The sequence below is a fragment of the Parus major genome, chromosome 3, assembly GCF_001522545.3.
Source record: "Parus major isolate Abel chromosome 3, Parus_major1.1, whole genome shotgun sequence".
NCBI classification, from domain to species: domain Eukaryota; kingdom Metazoa; phylum Chordata; class Aves; order Passeriformes; family Paridae; genus Parus; species Parus major.
In genome coordinates, this window is record NC_031770.1 from 16006922 (window position 1) to 16025510 (window position 18589).

The following is an 18589-nucleotide window of genomic DNA, read 5'->3' on the forward strand; positions in this document are numbered from 1 at the left end:
AAACAGTTCCAAAATCATCAGCAGATTTATGTATTTAATTCTTTTGCTTCGTCTTATTCCTTTATCTTGAGTTGTTTTCATCAGTTTTCTAATCACTTCTCTTAAAATGTTTCCCTTGCATACAGTTAATTTCTGTTTGCTCAAATAAAATATTTTCTCTTTTGTAGCCTGCATTGTGAGAAGTCATTTTCATTATGACTGAACTTACTACTTTTTATTGCCATTTGAGATGCAGGTTCTCTGTCAGGACTTGTTTAAATATTCCCACTAGCTAATTGCATACTAAGGGAATTGAGTTAAAAGCTGAAAATTGACTGCATTATATTTTTTCCAAACTGAAGTAGTAGGCCCATGAAAGTAATTATTAATAAAATTTTTGAAATCCAAGTGTACAGAGCCCCATCCATTACAGCTGTGTAGGAATTATTGTGTGTGTGTGTCTGTCTGTGCTCGTAGATGTGTTTATACATATTATACATACATACATTCACACATATTTGTACATATGTGTTTAACATAGTGTAATCCTATTGGCATTGAAATTAGATAAAATTAATATTGCTTGAGAAACATCTGCTGTGAAGAGTATAGCAAGGAGGATGAGGTATATGGGCTTTTCCAGCTGCTTTCATTTCCTTTTGCATACTCTGAAAAAATGCATTTCTTCTGGATGCTTTTTCTCTGTAAATCAGGTTTATACCCCAGACAAAATGTGAAGGTTCATCTGTGGTGTTATAGTGGAAGACATTTACCTGCTTTTTGTATAACATATAGGAAGTTTCTGGTTTGATGGTGCTGTTGGAATTTTCTTACACACACACACACACACCAAAAAAAAAAAGTATTTTCCTGTCATGTAAATCCACAGAAAAATCAAATAATATTTATGTTCTTTATCTGAAGTAAAGATAACATGTTCTATGTTACCTGAGTATTAAGAACACTCAGTTTGTATCAGCCAGTTCTTGAACAGAAATTTGTCTTTTAAAATATCTAAAACACTCACCTAAAACCTATTCAAAGAGAAATAAAGGACATATGTGGCAGTTACTGATAATGTCCTATTTTGCAAGGGGAAGCTTAGGACATGGATATTTTCCTGTCTAGTTGCTGTCAAATTAATTTTGAAGTACTTCAGTACTTTATTCTCTATTTATTGTTGCTTGTTTTTTTCTTGGTTTTTTGTTTGTTTGTTTGCTTTTTTAAGAAGGCAGCATTTTTTCCCAGAAGCACTTTTTCAAATTTTTTTTTTCTTTATGCAAGTGAGTAATTTTCAACTGCTGGCATACATCCTTTAATAGCAATTCTTCTTGATTGGTCCACCCAGATCAGATCTTTGCAGATACCGAGACCTTTTAGTCTTGGGTAAAATTTCAGATATTAATATTTATATTGTTGCATGTAGTTCACTTCCTGCACATGGATTTAAAGTTCCCCTGTTCCATCTTCAGTGTGAGTCCAACAGGAATGTTTTTTTCTGAGTTGCACTGGGCAAAAGTACATCTCTGGGCTGGTCTGGCCAGGGGCTCATGTCTCTAACACCAAAGCAGAATTCTCTCTCAGCTGACAAAACTGCAGAAAAGGAAGAGTTGACTGCTCAAATGAAAGAGCACCTTGCAGAGAAATACATGACATTCTGTCTCTGTTAGGAGGAGAGATAAAGCTGTTATCTGTGTTAGTAGATGAAAAGTAATATCATTTAGTTGTGCTGTGAAAGTCAGTTCTGCATCTTTGATTTATTGACAATCAATCACTTGATTCATTCATAGCATAATTTATTGTCTGAATTATCTAAATGAATGGTTATTTATGATTTAGCTCCTTCAGTTGGTTTAGTATCAATATATTAAATGAACTTAAATTAAAATACAGGTATTAAAACTCCCTGCCCACTGGATGTGACCTCCATTCCCTTCCCAATGACTCTCTTTGGCAGCAGTTACCTTGGAGGACCATGTTTCTTGCAGCATCTCCAGAAGAATTAACTTCTCAGTCAAACCTGAGAAGTGTGAGGGTTCTTTGTGTTCTTTGTATTAAGACCAAGGAAGAACTAGAAGTCCTCGAGCTCATGCAGTGCTGCAATATTGCATGGGGTTCAGGAAAGCCTCTCCAAGAAGAGGTGTGCATGGGGTGCAGGAAAGCCTCTCTTGTAATCAAGAACCCCAAGAAAATATTTCTTATGGTCTGGATTGTTTCTTTAGACTCTGTGCTTCATTAAGGGAGGACAGAGAACATGTAAAATAATGTGCAGATGCAGTTGTAAAGCATTCCTTGCAGGATCTCTGAAGTCTGTTTAGCACACAGACGTGCACACAGCACTAGGGTGGGTATGTCTTGTGTGTCTGCCATCCAAATAACCTAACTATTTTTAGTACTGTCTGAATGACTGGAGTTTATTCTAATTTTTCCGATGAGGAAAACAGTAGTTTTGCAATTTCTGCTGGAGAGAAATAAAAATAGATGTCTTACTGCCTCTGTAGCCTGCAGATGCTGAGGAGAAAGTAGTAACTCACTACTCAGATGAGTAGCACTCACTGTTGGTTCCTGCCTCGAAAACATGCTGGGTCAGGTTGGCAGAACTGGTGCCTGAATCCTCATAGCTGTGGCAGCCCACAGTTCAGAAACAATCCTTGTATGTCCTCTGACACAGGGGAGTGGGAATGTGTTTGCAGTCCCTGAACTGCAGTCTTGGTGGGGAGGGAAGTCACCCCCAGTGACTCTAAGAGACTAAACCCTTGCTGCTGTTTCTCCTGTGTGTCTCAGGCTGTCTCAGTAACACTGTTCAGGTGTTAAGTCTCCTGTGTTCACTACAAGTGTCTGACAGTGGAAGTGTTGGGTTTTGTTTCTTTGCCAGGTGGATCTTTGTGTATCTCTCTAGCTGCGAGAAGCAATCAATTCATTTTATTTAAGGATGGATTTGTGATTATTTGATAATAAAATGGAATCCCATTTTCCCTTGATAAAATTATGTTTCCCACATGCTCAGAAATACTATTTTTTGCCCTGTTGCTAGCACACTAGAAATTAGAAATAGATTTCTTAAGTCCTTCTGCAGTCTGTCCTCACAAGCAGTCCCCACGGGCTTTGGCTAGACTAAACAAATCTGAGCTCTGTAAGTAGCCACAGAACAAATAGTGTTCTGAATTCTTATTATTGAACAGAATAAGTCATAGTAGTGTGTGGTGAGAGCCTTGACTTTACCTGCATGTTCATAATTAAGTTGAATAAATCTGGTTCATAATGATTCTTTAAATTGGACATAGTGTGCCTCCAATAGATGACTTCATTCATGTTGTTCAAAGCACAGAGATGCCAACTGCAAATTAATGGTGCAGTGTAGTCTGCAGTTTCACTGCTATTGTCCAGTGTAAGACTACGGACTTGGAATAGCTGTTCCTTTTTTTTTAGTGTTTCTTCCTTCTTGTTGACCCAGAGGATCTTGTTTTTAAAATACTTGTAACAATGAACATGTTTGTGTGTGTCTAAACACTACCTCTGGAGATACAGTGAGGAATTCTGAGGTGATGTATGTGTCACTGTTTGGTTTTGTAACATATTCTCCTCCTTTCTTTGTTAAAGCGCTCTCCTTCCTGTATTCCAGCTAACAAAGGCAGACGTGTAAGAGGCTGTCTTACTCTGTGTAGCCCTTTATTTTTTGCCTGTTGTGTCCATGCCTATGTTTAATGTATGGATTGTGTATTTACCTCACTGCATGTCTTGTGCTGCCGCTGCTGCTGTTTGCTGCTGCTGCTGCTGTGCTTTTTGTTGTTTTACAGCCATGGGCTCAAAGCTTTGGGACTATTTCATTTGGCAATCCTATGAGCAGAATATCACAGCAACTGGAGAAGATGCTTTGGGTGCTTTCTCATTTCAGTTAACGCTATGAGCAGAATATCTCTGAAACTGGAGAAGATGCTTTGGGTACTTTCTCATTTTAATGTGAAAGTTCTATGTGGAAGCTGATCAGGCAGATGCAGGTTGGGAAGATGAGCAAACATCAAATGAGGGCCTGTTTGTTTCCTTGCCCTAAGCAGAGGGCATGTATTAAGTCATAGGAATTGCACATTAGAAGGTCAAAGTTTGGCATTTGGGAGGCACATCACAGCAAATTATAGAAAATACCACAGTACAAAGATAAATAGACATGAAGTGGAGAATTGAGTAAATGGAGCATCAAGGAAGATAGAAAGAATTCATACAAATTAAACAGAGATGGTTGTGTTGTAGCTGGTTAAGCTGGAAAAGTCTATGGTGTTTCAAAAATCAAGGTGGGTTTTTAAAATCGTGTTTGCACGTGTTATCAAAGCAGACCTGGTGAAGATGAATTCCTGCCAGTTATGCTATGACCATTTTATTCTCATACTGCCACTTTTGTTTCTTTTATACAGATATGATGGAAGGGATAAGTAAGCATACAAAGCATTTTTGTTGAATGTTCAAGAAATAAGCAGTAATGCCCAACAGCTCTAATGATGTCCTTACCCATGCAGTTCAAAGCACACTGCTGAGTCTCTGGTTGCTTTTGTTGGTGGTGCCTCCAGTTCAGAAGTTCTCTCTGCTCCAGATGTGTTTGGCCAGCTTTGGCTCAGACCTGCACAGCCCTGTGGAATACAGCAAAGCTGTTACAGTTCAGTAGGAAATAAAAAAATCTGCTTTGGGTAGTCCAGTGGAGTAGTTTAAAACCAGTTTGAAAGGTGCTAACTTGGTCTTCATAAACTGTTGACCATAGTAGAGTCAGGTTGTTTCTGTACTTAGTTCTTCTCATTAGAGGCAGGAAGCCAAGATCACTGCAGCAGTACAGGTTAAGGCCCTTGTTTCTGCACTGAAGGTGGTGATTACATTCCCTTCTGCAATGGTGGATCAGGTTCTGTGTGTTTTGTGGGCTTTTTATGTTTGTAAGTAAAGTGAAAGTGCATTTGTTACTGTTTCAGCAGCTGTCTTCAACCACAAGGGCTTTGTAGCACATTCCAGAAAGGTTCCATCACTGATACCAGGCTTGTACTACATTTTTTCATAGACACCATGAATATTCGTTGGTATGCAGATGCTGCTTTGAAAGGGAAAGCCCTTGGAGTGTCTGGAAACATTTATGAAATGATAGATTAGATCTCTGAGTTTAACTTGTAGGAGAAAAGGAGTGTCTGTTTCTTGCTATGAAAAAAATTGCCTCTAGTTACTCATTTGGCTTATTTTTTAGTAACATTTTTAAGGAGGAGGTAGAATTGTTGAAGGTTAAACAGTCTTTGGGTGGACTCCAAGTTATCACATGTTTAGACTGGATTAAAAAGAAGTTTAAAATAATTGAAACATGTTGCTTTTGAGGATTCACTACTTAAGGCATCAGTGTTTCTACTACTGGGTAAAGCTCTCAATTATTATTTGCTTCTGATGAATCTGAGCACAAAATGTTTGCTTTACTGCTACTTTTTGCCTCAATGCTTGATCTTTGAGTGGTAAACAGGTGTATCCCAGTGTGTGAATTTCCCATTTTTATTTCAGAAATGCTTGCAGGCATGTTAATATGCCTAAGATGATTAAACTGATGACCATTCTCCACCAGATAATTTTTTTTGGAAGGGTATGGTAAAACTAGAAGCCATCAAACTTAACTCATTATTTAAAAAAAAATATATAAATCTAGCAACTGCACCTGTTCGCTACTGTGACTGGGCTCCTGGAAGAACAGGACTGTATGTGCATGTATAAAATTGGCTTGGCAATGTAATTGATTCCCAAAAAGCAGTAAAGTTTGTGGAGTTCTTAGTATTGTCAGTGGCAAATGAGATGAGAAACACTGGAATGTTCAAATGCTTTCTGTAAACATGGCTGCATATTTTAGTTTGTCTGCAAGCTAGGCAAATCCTTGGCAATGGAGAACAGATGATAGCTTTGCTCCAGAAAATCAAAGCATGCCATGGAGCCTTCTGCAGGCCTGCAGCTTTTACTTTTATTATTAGTGGAAAAAGAATTTTCACTTTTTTTTTTTTTTTTTTTTCCTTTCTGATATAATTTTACATAGAAAACTTTGTGGAGGGGTCTTGTTTTCAAGGAGGAATCCTGCCTTCTCTGATTTTTTCAGCTGTACTAACAAAAGATGATTTGTTACTCAAGATACCTGTTTGTATCTCTATGTGTCTTGTTCAGCGTAGCTCTGTGGTGGGCTTAGTTTCATTCTGTATATCAAGGACTAGGAAAATATTCCCCAGAAGAAACTGTGTTCCTGGTAAGGATGTTTCTGTAGTTCGGATGGGGTGCAATACCCCCTCAGGTCTCTGTGAATATAGTTATCAGGATATACACTACTCTGCCTTTTCTCTTGGTTTTCTGCTGAATATCTTTGCAGGAATTACATGGCCTATGTGGAAATTCACTTCTAACAAATCCCTGCTACCAGTGAACAAAACCCAGCAGCATTTATAAAATATTCTCCCTTGAAAAATGCTGAATTACAAGTGCCTTTGAGTGGTTATTAGTGCCCTGAACTAGCAGCTCTTATGCATGTGCTCACCTCTCAGCAGAAGCCTTGGCGTGTTTACATGCAACAATTTCATTCCATTTTGCTGCTTTTAATTAGGAAGTTGCTTAAAACTGAATTTTTATCCTCTCAGTTCTCTCTTAGGAATTTTACTGCTCCCATATCTTATTTTGGTAAGAGTTGGGAATTCTTTTTTAATGATATCTTTGATTTATTTTTTTGGTTGTTGTTTTCTTTTTTTTGTTTTTTTTTTGTTTTTTTCCTCTTGAATTGTTCTTCTAGATTGATTCAGTTGAGAATTTTACATTGTCTAATACTCCATCACGGGATGAAGATAGCAAGTCTCACCTCCATTCAAGATCAAGGTCTCCTTCTACAGCCAGTGAGATTGAACCAATTGAGGTACTTCAGTGTTGAAAGATATTTGGTTTTTTTTTCTTTTCTTTTCTTTTTTTTTTTTTTTTAGGAGTAGCAGTTTCACCTGTATAAAAATGACTGCTGCTTAGGGCTTTGTAATACCCTTCTACACTAGTGGTGAACTTTGTTTTGGGGAGCATTGCATTTATTTTCACATATGGCTAATTGAATAGGGATGGGAACTATGAATCAATTATTAGTTATGGTCTCTTCATAACATATCCTCAGCCATAAATATTTAAGCAAATTCATCACAAAGATTATGTTATAGTGTAGTTTGTAAAAACACATTTTGAAGCCCTGCTGGAAGTCTTGTTATTACAAAATGCTAGACAGACTGCAACTATAGTAATTTATCCTCTTTCCCTGTTAAAAGAAATAATTTTGTGGTTATTTTATATTAGAAAATATCCAATCAAATGTTTAATGTGAAGTTGGTTTTGACATTTAGGAGATGAATCTTGCTGAGAGATAAGATTTGTTTTTCTGAATCCTGCATCAATCAGTCTGGCTTCATGGCTTGGATGCTGGGGAATGGGGCGGGTGGGACGACATACTCTTCTTCCTTTATCTAGTCTTTCTTGGAAAGTGTGTTCTTGATGTCTGATTGGTCCTTTGGGGACTCTGTTCAGGTTGCAGATCATCCTCCCCGTTCAATTCACACACCAACCATGAGGACAGCATATATTGGCTCGGGACTCTCTGCACCAAAGGTACCTTGTCAAGCATTCACACTTTTTGTGTAGTGAGAGGAACATTTCACTCCTCAGCTACAGCTTCAGGAGAGCTGGTTATCACACTGTTCTTACCAGAACTGCCTAGAAGGGATGTTTATGTGCAAGCTGCTTGCTCTCTAGAATTTAAAACCCTTTGTTCTTACATTAAGGGTGTGACAAGCTGCACCAGGAATTCCACAGGCATTTGATTGTAGGAGAAACAGTATTTTGGACATTAAAAAGAGGTAAATGAGACAAAATGTGAGGAAAGTGCCATCCTAGGAAGAGAGTGTTTTCTGACCTGTGTCTGACCAACATGTGTCTGTGTGTCTATACTTTGCATACAAGAAAGTCTCAGATTAGCATGTCTGTATGCTAATTAGATGCATATTGTTGAGAAAAGACAATGTGTAACTCTAAAAATGAAACCACCGATTTGCCTGTTTTTAAGCCATGTAGAGTGAGCACTACAGAAAGAGATTTGCAGTTTTTCTGTCTTTTGGCTTTTACCTGCAGAAACACTGATTTTCCATCAGTTCTTGAAATAATTTTGCTGTTACTGAATAAGTCAGTGTATGCTAATTCTCAGTGGATTATGTCTGTTCAAGCAAATAAAGAATAAATACAAACTAATAAAGAAAAATTTTCTTGTGAAAGTTTTGAAAGTGACTAGATAGTTTAGGAATCTGCTGTATAATTTAAAAGGACAGTTTTCCTGCAACTAATAATGAAATAAGTAAACCATTCTAATAAATGTGTTTCTCTGCTTTGATAAAGTGCAAAGTAGCAGAAGACTCATTTGTTTGAAGGAAGGGTAAAAAGTTTGATCAGACAGTGTTCTCTTGGCAGCATCTTAGTAGATTAATTTTTAAAATTCTGTAAGTGCACTTGGAATCACGTGAAACAGATTTTACTGTGCACATAATTTAATTTTTGCAAACATTTTTCTCGGTAAGTAATGGCTTGCTTTATAATTTATTATGTCCCCTAAAGAACCTTCTTACTTTTTGATTGCATCAGTGTTTAAAGCTGGGTGTTGTTTCCTTGCAAGTCTCAAAACAGAACATTCTGTAGACAGAAAGCTGCCGTTGTAACAGTAAAGCTGTAATTAAATATGGATAAGTTTGAGCCCCTAGCTGTGATATCTTACACTCTGAAAAACAGGAAAGTGAGTAAAATGTTAACATACCTACTCTCCAAAGCAGTCTGCAAAATTGTCTTGTTTGAGATCACCTACATGATCAGGGCTTTTTGGACAGTCTTTGCACTCACCCTATGCTACCTATTCTACCCAGTAGTTAATTCACTAGGAGTTTTTATAGAAAAGCAAAGCAGCTTCCTGGATTTTATATAAGGCCATCAGTGAATCATCCTGCCACATTCTGTAAGCCTTTATATAGCAGCATCAGCCATCCTTGAGGAGAGGGAGAGAATGAAACCACTTACTCATCTACTCTGTGTTCCCAAGGAATAACAGGAAGAGAAACCTTTAAAAATCAACTTCACCTGTCAGCTTCAGCTCTCGCCTTTAGATCGAGTGTTCTGAATTGCCTCTGCTGAGCACCATAAAAGGGGGCTCTGGCCATGGCTTTCTGGCATAAAATTCAAAATTTTGAAAAAGTCTGTTATTTTTCTTTTAACTAAGGCAATACTCCTGACAGAGGAGCACTGAATTTGCAGCTTAGAAAATATTGTTGTGGGTTGACCTGGGCTGACAGTCAGGTGCCCACTGAGCACACGTGGCTCACACGTTTAACTTCTAAAATGTAACAGAATAATTTTTTCAGCTTTCCTATCTGCAGTGGAAGCAAGCTCATGTTCTGAGACAGGGTCCAGTTTCCATGGCTTTGTTTACAGAGGATTATCAACAGTGAGCACTGTGATAGGGAATTGTTTTTGACTCAGGTCTCATTTCAGCAAACACAAACAAGCTGCCTTATTAAATACACTTATACACTGCTGTCTGTGAAAGAAATAACTGTACTTGAGAAGTGTTAGAGGTGGTAACATCCTCATCTGCTCATTTCACAGCCTAAAGCTCACCAGTTTGTAGTGAAATCGTTTAACACACCAACAAAATGCAATCAGTGCACATCCCTGATGATTGGTCTGATACGACAAGGCTGTACTTGTGAAGGTAAGCACTTGGGAGAGCACAAACAAATGTGAAGTTCTTACAGATGCAAATGGCACAGGAAATCTAGCCTGGTGGTGCAGGAGTCTTCTGCTTATATTTTGAATATTCTTGTGCTTCAGTATTGTAACTGTAGAAGTCAAACACTTTGAACATACATATAACAGATTGCCCAGTTATCTGGGGACACTTTTATTCCAGTTGGTGGTAGAAGAGTTTAGTTCAGTTTACTCAAAAATGGCAATAGGGGGCCACATGAGTGGTCAAGTATACTGACAGCAGCTTTGCTTTTTGTTGCAGGGCAAAACTTAAAAAGGCAAAACTGGTACTGCATGGCAGTTATTCTTGTTTGTATGTACACAGAATGATGCTTACTATTAAAAGGATGTTTCAGCTTTTTGCTTACTAGTAGAGTTGGGCCTAGAAGACATCATAGAGATTATCTTAGGCTCTTTCTTATGTAGATGAAAACAGGTGTATCCATAAACTATCTGAAAAAGACAAATTCAGGATTTAGAGCAGATAAAAATATTAACTACTGCTGTGTGCAGACTTTTATTTCTGTCTGTAGCAAAGTTCAGTGAGATTACTGGGATGCTGGTCAAAAAAAGAAAAGGGATTTCTTTGTAAATCTCATCATGATTATCAAAACTTTTGCATTGCACAAGAAATAACCATCAAATCTTTTTGCTTCTTCTCCTCCTCACAAGTGTGTGGATTCTCTTGCCACGTCACCTGTGCAGACAAGGCTCCTGCAGTGTGTCCAATCCCTCCTGAGCAGACAAAGGGACCTTTGGGAATAGATCCACAGAAAGGCATAGGAACAGCTTATGAAGGACATGTCCGAGTAAGTATGAAGTAGCTGCATTTGGGGCCTTTACATTAAATTCATTGTTTTCCAGAGCTGGTGTCACTTTGAATATCAGAGGGATAGATTCAGTTACATCTTAGGGTAGCAGTTTGGAAACTAAGACTTAAATTTTCACAGAGCAGCTCTTAGTATTGTCAGCAGCAATGCTCTGTTCATCTCTGTTGGTCAATGTGCTTTGGGTTGGTCTTGAATAGTTTAGAGATCAGATCATCTTCCAGACCCTGTGAGTTTTTGAGTCTTTCTGCTAGTACTATGCAGAAAGTATGGTCACTCGTGTGGATATTTGCACAGAAATATTAAAATATTTACTCAACACAGTTTTGGCCATAATTCTGTGACTAACTAGAGATGGGTTTTTTCCTCTGTATTTGTTAATACAGCTCTGAATGAATTTGTGAAATGAGAAAAAAGAATTTGTGATGCTATTAATTTATTAAATAATATATTGTCTGTATGTCTATGTTTGTTGGTCTTACTGCTCCTGGGCTTTTGCTTATGTTGCTTAACATCACTTTATTAAAACATCTCAGCCCAGATGAGCAAACTGATTTTTGTGCTGTTTGACTTTTTCGTTGCATCTAAATTTACAAAGAGTTGATCAGAATTTATCTTTCTAAAGGTCCCGAAGCCAGCTGGAGTAAAGAAAGGTTGGCAGAGAGCGCTGGCAGTGATCTGTGATTTTAAACTCTTCCTGTATGATGTAGCAGAAGGAAAAGCATCTCAGCCCAGCGTGGTAGTGAGTCAGGTCATAGACATGAGGTAAGCTGTTTGCTGCTGGTGGGAGCTTTGCAGAGGCACTGTGAGGTTTTGTTCTTTTCCTTTTTTGTCAAATCAGTAAGCAATCTCCAGAGCTTTTATGAAACCCTGTAATCCATGTTGAAAGCCACTAATTTTCTGGGATAAAATAAAACAGCAGTTAGCAGTTATTTGGAGTTAGCCTGAGCTACACTTGTTTGTTCCTATGTGGATATTTAAACTTCCATTATGACATCATGTGCAAAGAGCATCTGTTCAGCTGTGTGGAAGATCTGGGATGAATAAAGAATTAAAAATAACATCATTTTGGGGTTGAATAGATTTTTGAAAGACATAAAACTTCGTTATAGGGTAAATGTATTATAATTTTTGCTTGAGAAGGGCTGAATAGTTTGTTCCTACTGTCTTCAGTATTACTGAAATATTACCAGCCTCACTGAAGGCTGAGAATATTTAACATAGCAACTAAGTAAAGCTCCTCTCTGATCTAAGTTAATTCATCCAGGAAGTCCCAAACTGCTGTAGGTTATAGTTTCTAGGTGAGTTTGGATTTTTATGAAAGTTGGAGAGGTGTTCTTTGTTCCACTTAGTTTTAAGTTGGACATTTTTCTTTAAAGGGTTTAATTTATACAGATTAAAAACAGTTACAGAATATCTGAATAGATTTATCTCCATCAACATTAACCAGGAATTAATTATGCAACATTTCATTTGTGAATTTTATCTGCAGATACAGATAAAAGGATAATATTAAAAATCAGATCTCAGTGCTGACTTGTTATGTCCTTCACTAAGCAAGGCTATTGGAAAAGCAAAATCCAAACATATAGATCTTGTTCATTAACTCTTTTCCAATTATATTTATGGTCTCCATAAGGGATGAAGAATTCTCAGTGAGTTCTGTCTTGGCCTCAGATGTCATCCATGCAAATCGGAAAGATATCCCCTGTATCTTTAGGGTAAGTATTACATCCTGACCCTACTAACCCAGACGTGCAGGGTTTCACAGATGATGTGTGGTGTGCATTCAGTGAGAGCTTGCCAGTATTTTATTTCCTTGGCAAGTTCTGCCCATGTGGTATCCATGGCAGCAGTGCAAAGGGATCTGTACATATATCATTTCTGTGGTAAAAATAGCACTGGTACAACCAGACAAGCATTCATCTCCGTGTGGGTTGTATTTTTTAATCTTCACAATAAGTTGTATTTACTTCCTCTTAGTCATTTGAAGTTCTTCTGTTCTGTTCATCATGACTTTGTACATTTTCATTTCCTCAAGTTGCTCTCTGCTTCTCAATTTAACAGACTGGGTTATTGCTGAACTCTTTTTTTTATTTACTTTTTATTTTTACAATGCATTGGATATCTGAAAACTCATTCATCAGCTAGTCAGTACAGAAATTTAGTGCAAACTGCTCATCAAAGTTTATGTCTAGTATCTAGAATCAGTATTTTGCCATTGTTGGCTTATTCTAATATTCTTATTTTTATTACATATTCTATTAAAGCTTTGACCTTAGTGAAATCTCCTTGATGCCTTACCAATTCTGTTATCATTTTACTGTGCCTTTGTAATTCATTCCTTGTTTTTCCAGTTTTTAGACTGTTCATCACTCAGTGTGCTGAGAGGAGATAAAACCCACAAAAGGGGCTTTCCATTTTATCTATAATAGCTATATCAAATGCATGAAAAGGATCACAGAGCATTCTTTCAATATAAAAACATTCCTGTTGCATTAAATTATTAATGAAATCTATAGCTCTTAAAAATACAGAAAGCTTTATAAAAAATGCTTTTTTATTATAAAATTGCTGTGAGAAACAATTGACTACTTTATTTAGAGCAGACATTCGTGAAGTATAAAATGAACACAAATGCATTTAAAATAAAGCCAACATTTTCCCTGTTGTTTAGGATACATCAGTTTTTCTGCTGTGGGTTCTTGATTAAGCTAAGAGTGTTTTCTATTAACTGTAGAGAATTTTTTAGTTCCTTAATTCAGACAGCTAATTAAAAGGGCACTTACAGGCATCTGATTCCCTTGCAAAAATGATGATGAGGAAATTATTTATCACTTATTACTTAAAATTACTTATTACTTAATTTTTCTGCAGGTTACAGCCTCCCAGCTCTCTGCATCCAGTAACAAGTGTTCAATCCTGATTCTAGCAGACGGTGAGAATGAAAAAAGCAAGTGGGTGGGTGTGCTGAATGAGTTGCATAGGATCTTGAAGAAGAATAAACTCAAAGACCGCTCAGTCTATGTTCCCAAAGAAGCTTATGACAGCACCTTGCCCCTCATCAAAACAACACAGTCAGCAGCAATCATAGGTATGAAATTATTAAGAAGAAAGCTCTAAGAAAAATGGGTATGGTAAAAGCATGATTTATGAGGAAAAAAATGTGTTAGATGATTATCTACTGAACAGAGTGATAGTAGTAGTTTTATCCCATATGGAAATGGGTATGAGCCTAAGAGAAAAGTGCAAGTTAGTACCCAGCACTTCTGTCAGATCTTTTAAGAGTATACCCTCTATTCACCCATATTCGTAATTATTCACCAATATTTACAATTATGAATAATTTTGACTGAGAGTTGGACATTTCTCTTTTGTTTGTCTGTAAACATAATTCCCTAACTGGGCAAAATTAGCACTATAGAGTAGGTGAAAATCACTCAGTTTAAAATCTGCTGATGTGACTGCAGAGAAAATGTAAGATGAGAGATTGAATTTAGTCATTTTAAATTCTACTGCATAAAATATGTTAAACTGATTATTTAAATTATTTCAATATAATAATATGCTAACTTCAAAGCTGGTGTTAGACTTAAGTTTTCTGAACAATTTGTTAAAAATTACATTTCTAGCTGTTACTTTAACTAACATGAGAAATGGGAAAAGACTTATTTTTTCAGAAATTTGGAAGATTGGAAGGTTGCCATTTTTTTTTAATACATGAATATGTTAGGTTTGGCTTTATATACAATTATGTCAATATATTATAAAAACTGTCTCTGTTAATGAGAATTATCACTATTGTTTAAGTAATTCATGAAGTACTTCCAAAGAAAAGTAACCTTCTTATTTTTTGTCCTTAATGTCATAGACCATGAAAGAATAGCTCTGGGGAATGAAGAAGGGTTGTTTGTTGTGCATGTCACCAAAGACGGTAAGAAACTAGGAACTGGTAATAATTTCCCTAATACTAAACCATCTTTTTCTTTTTCAATATCTTCTGGTTTAATTTTTCATGATTTACTACATTATGAGCTGGACAATTTCGTGAGAGACTGGAAGGTGTTCTGTATGCTTTCTGGTTTGGGTATCCTTTCCAATAACAAAAATACAACCTTTGAAAAGCAGCTGAAGCTTTTTTCCCCATTGGAAACTGGCTCGATAGTGATTTCAGACCAGGTTGTTCAGGGCTTTATCCAGTTGGGTGTTGAAAATCCCCAAGGACACAGGTTCCATGATCTCTCTGGACTGCCTGTTGCAAATTACTCTCAGAGTGAAACACTTCCTTTGTGTATTCAGTAGGAACCTTCCTCATTTGCATTTCCTGCTGTGCACCTCAGCAAGAATCATGACTAAATCCTTTGTGTAATCTCCTCCTTGGTACTGGAAATTAAAACTTCTGTGCAATTACTGCAAGATGTAATAACAGATTGTCCAAGTTAATTCAACAAATGACATGTTTAATTGTATGTTTCAGCTCTGTGGCTTTTCCTTTATTCATTAGTTTTTTGCTATAAACTGGTTTTGAAATGGACACTGGAATAGTACATTGTTGTTACTGCATCAGATCTGCTCCTCCCATTTCTGATGAGGAAAAGCCAATGGTTTATGCAGAATTCCCACATCTGGTGTTATTGAAGTACTAGTTTTAATTCTGTACCTTTAATATTGCAGGGAAGCAATAAAGGGGATTTCTTGGGTTTCTTCCTAGTCCATCTTTACAACTCTATGTTATAATCGATTCTCACTTCGCTGTAACTTACTTGAATTTGTGGGGGGGTTGTTTTGATTTTTGCTGCAGAGATTATCCGTGTTGGTGACAATAAGAAGGTTCATCAGATTGAGCTCATCCCGAGCGAGCAGCTCATTGCAGTAATCTCAGGACGGAACCGTCACGTGCGGCTCTTCCCCATGGCTGCCCTGGATGGAAGGGAGACTGAGTTCTACAAGCTGGCAGAGACCAAAGGCTGCCAGTCAATAGTTTCTGGACACGTGCGCCACGGAGCTCTCACCTGTCTGTGTGTAGCCATGAAAAGGCAGGTGCTCTGTTATGAACTAAATCAGAGTAAGACTCGCCACAAAAAGATCAAGGAGATCCAGGTGCAGGGGAACGTCCAGTGGATGTCGATCTTCAGTGACCGTCTCTGTGTAGGCTACCAGTCAGGTTTCTTAAAATACCCCCTTCATGGAGAGGGCAGCCCGTACAGCCTGCTCCATCCGGACGACCACACGCTCTCATTTATCTCACAGCAGCCAACTGATGCCATCTGTGCAGTCGAGATCTCAAATAAAGAATACCTGCTGTGTTTTAGCAGCGTCGGGGTTTACGTCGACTGCCAGGGCCGAAGATCCAGGCAACAAGAGTTGATGTGGCCCGCAACTCCATCTTCTTGCTGTGAGTTGTGCTCAGCTGTGTGTCTGTGTTTGTGGTGCTGTCTATAAAGTGATCTCTGCTTGTATTGATATCCTCAGGTGAAGTTCAGGGCTAATTGCCTGATGGGTTAGTGAATGCTCTCGGCCCCTGTCTCTAATTTTAATCTAGTCAGAGGGTTTAATCCTCATTTATGCTAGTTTCAATAGCTCTGGCACTGACCTATGCTTGCTGGAACACAAAGAGGAATCATGAGTCAGGATTTCTAGTTCTAAAACAGCCAAAAGCTTCAGGTTCAACAGAGGCTAACGGGAACTTTATGTATTTGCTACCACCAGTGCTGGACTGTTGTTATTTAAATGTTGGAATGTGACTGTACTTTGGCTCAGCATTGTGGTTCCAGCTTTCTTCATGCTGAGAGTCATCAGGATCTGGTAGTTTGGCTTGCTTTTCTCTAATGGTATTTGTTCCTACTTGCTAGGAACTGTCAAAAAAAAACCTGTCTTTGTCTTTTCTTTATTTATTTGTTCATTCTCACTTCCTCTGCAGTTTTTGTCAACAACCTTCTTATACATCCCCTCTCTGCTTTTTAGAAAAGTCACTTTCTGAGTTTCCCTTCTCTCACTCTTCCCTTCCAAAATACAGTGCATAGCAGGCAATATAAAAAATATATTTCAAAACCTTAAGGAAGAATACTGTCATTTTCATTTCCACCATGGTCTGTTAAGCATTTATTGTGCCTTATTTCAAAGCTGGGGCTTTATCTCTGTGACAGGTTCAAGTGAAAAAAAAACAAACCTGAATGTCTGTCTTCTTTTTAAAGTCTTTCTGAATGCAGATAAAGTGTAGCCAAATCTTCACTCAGAGTAGTGAATGAGCCCAGTTCTGTGTTGATTTTTAGAATAGTCTGCCTTCTTACCTCACTCTGGCAGCAGTCCAGTTACACTATAGAGGGGGTGGAGTATTTCACCTTGTTTCAGTGAAGGCCCTGCTGAATATGGAGGGAGCAACATTTACAGGGTGTTTGCCACTTCTGGATTTCAAGCACTTTTACACAATTGATTATTACAGTGGACTCAGACAATGGATTAATCAAAACAGAAGGTTATGTGATAGATTAAAAAAAATGTATTTTTCACCCATAGTTCCTCTATACTTGTTATTTGTGACACTTTTTTGGTTGCCTGAAATGAAGTTATTTGATGTGACTCCAATTCAGAATGGAGGTGTATTTTATAGCAAAAGCTTTTACATTTAAACACAACTTGGATGCTGTTGTTAGTCTTGGCAGTCTATGGTAGTCCTGTTGCCGACATGGAAATACTGAATTCTCTTTAGAAGTGGTCCCAGTGAAACAAATTTCATCCTGGGGAAATGTGCCAGATAAGTAGCAGAAGATTTTGCTTTACAATCCAGAAAATGAGAAGAGAGAATTCAAGTTAAGGAAGCATGACTTTTATGACTGTGTCATGGTGCTTAGTTCCAAGTGATCTTGCGTAGCCCAAAACCTCAGAGCTCAGTTCATTCAAAGCGACAGTTATTAAATAGAGCAGTGTATTTTCCTGCCACATCATTTACAATATGTGAGCTCTTATTAAAAATAGGGCTTTTAGGAGGAGACCTTTGAAATGCATCAGTATTTGGCAGAGTAAACCTTAATGTCCTACAATTCAGAAAGTAGTTAGGTTTTCAACAAAGTTAAAAGAAAAGTCATTGAGGCTGTAAGTTTTTGGGCAGTGCTGGTTTGCCTTTAGCATAAATTTCTTGATAATTTTTGATTTAGAGCACATTTTTCAAAGCTTGTTGTTGGATTGTGGAGCACTGGTTTTGTTTTCTTAAATAAATGTGGTTAAAGTGTAAGAAATTGTCTCTTCTGGGCCGAGTCTAAAAGCACATGACACAATACCTCATCATTCCCTCCCAGGTTACAATGCACCATACCTCTCTGTGTACAGTGAAAATGCAATTGATATCTTCGATGTGAACTCCATGGAGTGGATTCAAACTATTCCTCTCAAAAAGGTAACTTCCCATTTCAGTATGGGCCAAGGAATATGTCCAGACTCAATACTGCTTTAGGAGCCATCGTTGAAACTGCTTGTAGAAACATAATTGAATTAAAAGAGCTACTGCTGCAAAGAAACTCCTGCATTTTTGTTGGAAATAGAAGATACAAAATGTGCTTTTCATGTGGTTGCACTGTTTTAGATGAATGGTCAGTCTGGAGCATATGACTGTGTTAGATTTACTGATACTATTGTAGTAATGAGAGGAATTAATTGGTATTAATTACGTGTGGCTTCATTGGGACTGATTGTGTCAATGTTATTACCAGAGGATGGTGGATGTTAAGATAATTAAACAGGCCTTCAAAAATCTATATCTTGCTGCTCGAGCATATTGTAGACAGGATTAGAACATTTTGTTTCAACCAGTAGAAAGATCGAAATCAGGATGATGTCAAGTTTGGATCTCTTATAAAAAGGAAGATGTTTCTGAAAACTGACACTTCCTTGGTATTTAAAAGGTGTTTGTTCACATGTATTTGGAAAGAAAAAAGTCAATTTTTTTCCCCCTGTGGTTTAGGCTGACTTCAGCTTTGTATCAGGGT

General features: G+C 37.6%; 1 protein-coding gene across 12 annotated transcripts in view; it reads left to right on the plus strand.

The window, feature by feature from the left end:
* CDC42BPA (CDC42 binding protein kinase alpha) overlaps window positions 1–18589 on the plus strand; it is a 181254-nt gene that overhangs the window by 140813 nt on the left and 21852 nt on the right. For 9 of the 12 annotated variants that reach the window (XM_015620825.3, XM_015620820.3, XM_015620832.3 and 6 more), the window contains 11 exons: window positions 3580–3618; window positions 6758–6877; window positions 7525–7605; window positions 9640–9745; window positions 10453–10589; window positions 11233–11372; window positions 12247–12328; window positions 13485–13701; window positions 14479–14541; window positions 15409–16002; window positions 17903–18000. In XM_015620825.3, coding sequence (XP_015476311.1) covers window positions 3580–3618; window positions 6758–6877; window positions 7525–7605; window positions 9640–9745; window positions 10453–10589; window positions 11233–11372; window positions 12247–12328; window positions 13485–13701; window positions 14479–14541; window positions 15409–16002; window positions 17903–18000 — 1677 coding nt within the window. The remainder of the gene's footprint in view (window positions 1–3579; window positions 3619–6757; window positions 6878–7524; window positions 7606–9639; window positions 9746–10452; window positions 10590–11232; window positions 11373–12246; window positions 12329–13484; window positions 13702–14478; window positions 14542–15408; window positions 16003–17902; window positions 18001–18589) is intronic. The other 3 variants (XM_015620821.3, XM_015620823.3, XM_015620824.3) reach the window with 2 other exon arrangements.